This window comes from Ixodes scapularis, unplaced genomic scaffold (assembly GCF_016920785.2).
Source record: "Ixodes scapularis isolate PalLabHiFi unplaced genomic scaffold, ASM1692078v2 PGA_scaffold3__209_contigs__length_174095766, whole genome shotgun sequence".
NCBI classification, from domain to species: Eukaryota; Metazoa; Arthropoda; class Arachnida; order Ixodida; family Ixodidae; genus Ixodes; species Ixodes scapularis.
This window is the reverse complement of record NW_024609868.1, coordinates 9134600-9140599: the sequence shown is the minus strand read 5'-3', so window position 1 is coordinate 9140599 and position 6000 is coordinate 9134600. Positions and strand designations below refer to the sequence as shown.

The window sequence follows — 6000 nt, the reverse complement described above, 5'->3', positions numbered from 1 at the left end:
ACAACGTCGTTCCCTTCGCTGTGACAGCAACCGCCGCATTTCAAAGGGCATTCCTGGATGAGTTAACCCCTTCAAATGTTCGCGAACCCGTCCGAGAACGGACACCCGCGCACTCCAAGCACATCTCCATTCGGGTCCAAGAGTTTTCCCCGGCCAAAACATGCTTTTAAAATCTGCACGACATGCAAGTTTGCCTCGAAAAGGGGCAAAGGGCAGAAAATGTCTACTAAAAACAAATCGCCTCAAGCGCACCTTTCAGCAACGCTACAGCTACCGCTGCCCATCGCAGCACACTTTGTGTAGTGGTTCGAGCGTTTTTCTTCGCTTTATTTCAAGATTATCTTCAAATTTTAGGCAGGTGGTTGGCTGGTATTTTACGGCATATGCCCAAGTGGCATAGTGGCTTAGCATGTAGACAGACATCCGACGTACAGGGGCAGTTTTTGCGCTACCAAAACCAGTACCTGTAGAGTGACAGCGGGAAACTTTTTTACCATAGGCACAATAGAAATGAGATCCGTTAATTAAGAAAACACTGCAGAAGTCGTTGGAACTGTAATTCAGACTTTGCAGCTACTGTGATGAAAGGCAACTAAATAGCACATTCACCAAACCCCCCCAAAAAATATTAACAATAAAAACTGCAACTGAAAACTGCCTGAGAATGATATACTATAGACACAAAGACGGAGAACAAGGCAAACATAATCAAATCAAAACACAAATTTACTGAGCTAAAAAGTCAGTAGAATAGCTGTACAGCATTTTTTCGGAGGGTAACGCTTCTTGTATGGTACACAACTTTTATACACAGCTCTTTGCAAGCAACATTGCAGGATGGAATTATCCCACGAATCCGGGCCAGCGTGGCAGGTAGCCCCCCCAACCGGAACCTGCTGCCGCATCTGCCTGGGACTCTCCGGAGACGACCATCTGGAGCTCCTTCTGCTCTTCGGGGCTCAGCTTCAGCATTGTGGTTAGCACCGGAACCAGCCTCTCCTTCTCGCTTCCTCCGCGCAGGGTAGCAAACTGTACAGCAGAGAGCGATAGAGGAAGAAAAAGGAAGTGTCAGTGCACAGCAAATAGAACGACTGTGCCCAAACATGCGTCTTGTTAATTGACTGGATAATGATTCATGAAGAGCTGTCTGACTACTCTTGACTACATTGCGAGGATTTATGTAAAAATACAAACCACTGTGTTTATCTCGATGTACGCCTCTGCAACACAGTCAAACACCGCTGTGTGTGACTTTAGTTTTATCAACTTAAAGTTTAATCAACTGAAAAAAAAATCACTTATTTTTTTAAGCTGTCCCCATTTCCACACAATTTGAGACAACTGCTATCTAACATTCCAGCAAGAATACCAGTGAGAACCTACCATCTCAAAAAGGCCGTTAAAATATGTTCAATGTTAAGGCAGAGCTGACCATTTTAAAGCATATAACCCATAAACTGTATTACCTAGTTCAAGGGAACGTGCCATTCAATATATGTTAAATTACTGCGTGTTCATATATTCTCCTAGGCTTCCAGATCCATCTACAAAGATGCTACAAGCTAAGTTGTGGTTTCTACTTTGATAGCTGCTTTAACCAACAGCTACGGTACATAACTCTGTCCACCGAACAAGGTGGTCATTATCGCAAGCGTTTGTGATGGCATCAACAGTGATGGAAGTGGCATTTGACCTTTTGCAGCAGGTTTTGTAGCAGGCAAAATATTGGTTTGGAGCAGCCACTGACACTTTTGGAGTGGGTGCACATCTGTGAGCACATCGCATGAGAATGAAAAAGGGATTACATTGGTAAAAGACTTCATCTTTGATAATGGCTGAGAATCCCGAAAGTGTGCCAAAGAAGGCCGACCTGTAATAGTAGTACCGAGTATAATTTCCGAACCAATCGCGCTAAACCAGGTGCTCCCCCATGTTAGCCACTGCTGCCAGCACTTCGGTGCAAAGCGGTGAAGCTCGACACATGCCTGCTGGTTGCGGTGAAGCTTGTCGTGAGCGGCGCAAGTGCCATGGTATACTGTAGCCCCTTCATGGAGGCGCACGTGGCAGACACGATAATCAAGTAATCTCAACAGAACCAAAAGACCGTAGTTCTGTCTTATTACAGCAGCTGCCATCCCACTATTTCGGAAAACTTTCTCACGACTCTTAGCTCCTAACATCGCCAACATCGTCGGGACATTCAGACCATGACGGGGCTAGCGGGGTTGATGAGCAATCTCTGCATGCCGTTTCATCTTAGCACTACGAGCCAATGGGACCAATCAAACAGCAACAAAAATGTGACAACTTGAACATTCGTCATCTTTCTGTACGCTTGGTAGAAGACCGTGTTGGTTTAAGTCATGGATGCAGCAAGAATAAACAATTAAAACCGGGACAACACAACCACATCTTTCAACTAGCAACAGACGAGTAAACTTTGGCTCGCTGTTGAAAGTTTACTCGTCTGTTGCTAGTTGAGAGATGTGGTTGTGTTGTCCCTGTTTTAATTGTTTATTCTTTCTTCATCCATAATCTTTCTGTATGTTTTCTTTCATTGGCTAAACCAATCAAGAGCAGCGAATGCACCTTCACTTGTGCTTTTTGTATCTGTTCGTAGTTGAACATGTTTTGGTCTTCGACTGTGCTCTTCCCTAAGATAGAGGTCTTCAAGCACAGGACCCAGGGCCAAGTCCGGCCCACAGAGGCGTTCTGGCCGGTATGCGGATGGCCGCGATCTTTCCATTGATGTCCGGCCTGTGGCCTGCTGCTACTAACGCAAAAGTAAGCGTGAAAACAAAATAAAAACTTAAATGGCGCTGCGGCGCACAAAAAAAAGTGTGAAGATATCGGAAAGAATGAAAGAACGCTAACCCAAAACGAGGGTTCTATCGTCATATTATTTATTGCACATTGTCATCACAAGCATTAGTATTCATAATCATCATTTCATGTCTGTGTAACTACGTAAAATTCCTTCGCATTCTCATGCATATTGTGCTTAATGTCCCGTGTCATAACTCCTGCATATTGTTATCATTCTACCATTATCATACAGCCTTCTGGCATGCGTGCATATGCCAAAGTTTCTATACACTGATATATTCCTGGTGAATTTTCTGGGCCACAATTTTTAAAGTAGTAATAGCAACATATTGAATTAAGAAATATAAAGTACTCTATGGATCCACCTTAGATTTTTTTTCTTTTTTCAATATTTTTACTCTACTTCAAGTTTCTTTACTTAAATGCTCATTTAGGTTTACTTATTTAGTATTTTCTTATTTATATTATCTGGCCCTCAAAACTACGACAAGTCCCTAATCTCACACCTTAGCCAATGAGTTTGGAGAGCCCTGACCTAAGATTAAACAAATAATTTAGTAAATAAACATTGTGAAATACGTATTTGTACCCTTTTCCTTTCCATCTAGTTCTCTAAATATTAGGACCCACCAATAATTAAAATATTTTGATTCTTTGCTTCGTTTAAGGCGTAGCAGACTTTTTTTTTTCATGGAGCAATTTGGTGCAAATGGTGAGAACTTCCCTCACTGCATCGATTCACTTGGTTTGCTGCAGGCAGTAGAAAAATGACTGAGCAAGCCAGCTCAGCATCGAATATTTCAACTGCCCTTGAAATTGTTGAAACTTTTTTTATCCCCATTGGAACAGTAGTAAACACAAAAATAATAGCACCTAGTTGCCACCCATTCGCTCGCTTTTTCAAAGTTATAATGTAAGTTTCAGATTCTTCTTTCCATGATTGGTGGAATTTTCAGCACAAGATTATAAGAATGAAATTCTCAAAGGCATCTTGAAAACAAAATAACATTTCATAGAAGCTAATGTTTTTGAGACATGGATGCAACAAAATACTACACCACTCTACTGCACTACTCAAGTCATTTTTGACAGAACCTGGGTTTAACCTAGCAGCCTCAAATTCCCCTACAAAAAAGTTGAATCACAATGAACAAGATAGGGACAGACTGCAGCAGGGCTGCAGCTGCGCAGACCTGCAGCGAAAACCCTGTTGTGGGTCTGCGCGGGTGGACTACAAGACGGCATGCTAGCTCTCTCGTGCACTACCTCCTCCCTTCTGTAGGCCTCAGTTATGGTGGCGTCAAACATATGCAACGAATGCTTAGTGAGATTGGTCCATTGGTAAAGTGGAAGTCTGATCTCCCATGAGACAAAAACGTCAGGCAAGGGTGAGGCAGGGTCAGCTCACCTTCATAACAATGTTCTTCAGATATTCCAGGTTTTGGGCATGCTTTTCCCTCTCCTGGTTTCGCTCAAGGCGACGTATCTCCTCCTTCAGCACCCTGATCTGCTCCGTCATCCGCAGGTTGCTTGACTCAGACTCATTCAATAGCTGCATCATAGCAGAGCAAGAGAAAAAGTAGATAAGGTTCAACTCATCCGGTAACCAAGAAACATTGGAATAAAAGAAAACCCTCTACTCAATTACATCCAGCTAATCAGAAAAGAGTAAACTCTATTTTTCTTTAAAGCATGACGAGAAGCCAAAAAGAAGGGAACCCTCTTCCTTTCTGTGGAAAGTAGCTCAGAATACTGCCCCTTTTAGAAGAAAAGAAGGGGAGAAGGACGCTGCAAAAGAGCTCTCCGCTTGGCAGATGATGATTTTGTAGGTCGTTTTTAACCAAATGCTTTTACTTGAGGACAAACATGTTCAATGCTCTAAATCATGTCCAGTCAACCACATCATCCATTATTTGAAAGCAGCGAGGAAGAGAAAAAATTTCCCTGTAAACAGGCGCACATTGCTATACCTTTGGTGATGTGTGTGTTTCCAAGCAAAATCTGACTTTTTAAAACAAATATGCGAACCTGTAAAACTAAATTGTAGCTTTGCAAATCTCGAATCCTATGAACACATTACTAATCACCTTTGGTTATACAGCCGCCGACCAATTTTTTGGACGCTGATTTGTCAAGCACCTTCGATTATTCGGACGTTTTCACCAAACTGCCACAACCGATTTTTCGGACGCTGATTTGTCAAGCACGTTCGATTATTCGGACGTTTTCACCAAACTGCCACTCACCCCATTGAGTTAATGTATAACACTGTCCGAAATTTCGGCCGCCGTAAAGCTTATTTCTCGGTATTTCGAACAAAATTTGTGTGATTTCCTCAGTTTACAGCCACAAAGCAGCCGTTGCGATAGCACTGCGAACTTAGTTGCCGCCATTTTGGTTGTTTTGATTTTGCCCTGTAGCCTCGATATCACATCCTACGCAATAAACAAGCTGAGTGGAGGCTATAGTCTGGTTTTCCGGTTCCGCTACAGCCAACATGGCCGCCGTCTGCCCATTCTAATGGTTCTTCCAGTTGTTCTTGTGGTGCGTGTCTTTTAGGTGCGACCGCGAAAAGAGCAGCCGTTTGCCGTTCTTATGGTCTTTGAACGCGAAGGCTTTTGCCGATAGGTTTAGTATTAAACTGAGCTTGGTAAACTAAACATTGTCTCCAAACAGTGGCGAATGGCGCCAACTTCAACTTCGCTGTTTGTGCCAACGAAGGCGCTGACTAAGCGCAGCACCGTGATGAAACAGATAAACAAACAAGTGAAAAGTGAACAATATAAAGCGGAAGTTGCATGAGAACTTAGAAAGATAAAAAAAGTGGCTAAAACGCAGAGGAATATGCGCGGGAATTTGATAATTCGGCTGAAATGGATTTTTCGGACCAAATTGGTCGGCGACTGTATGAATGTTTTGTAGGCAATGACACCTTTTTATACAAAGATGTTTAACAGCAAAACAAAATTGTAGCTGTTGAAATTTGGTGTTCTATAGCCGACTTCGTCTTCACGAAGCGTAATACGATACAAAAACAGCTTTTGAGCCTCCTGCCCCGTCTGCAATTTCACTCATCATCTCAGTTTGGACCCTCCCATGTTTCTGGAATATTCTTTCCAATGTTTCCTTTCCAATTCCTCTCCCTCATACACACCACAAACTCTCAAAACTCTT

The 6000-nt window shown here is 42.7% G+C and overlaps 1 protein-coding gene across 1 annotated transcript in view; it reads right to left on the bottom strand.

Moving 5' to 3' along the window:
• Positions 1–708: 708 nt before the first annotated feature.
• LOC115309509 (GRIP and coiled-coil domain-containing protein 2) overlaps positions 709–6000 on the bottom strand; it is a 47174-nt gene continuing 41882 nt past the window's right edge. The window contains exons 19-20 of the mRNA XM_029967757.4: positions 4235–4378; positions 709–1029 (exon numbers count right to left, since the gene is read on the bottom strand). Coding sequence (XP_029823617.3) covers positions 844–1029; positions 4235–4378 — 330 coding nt within the window. The 3' untranslated portion in view covers positions 709–843. The remainder of the gene's footprint in view (positions 1030–4234; positions 4379–6000) is intronic.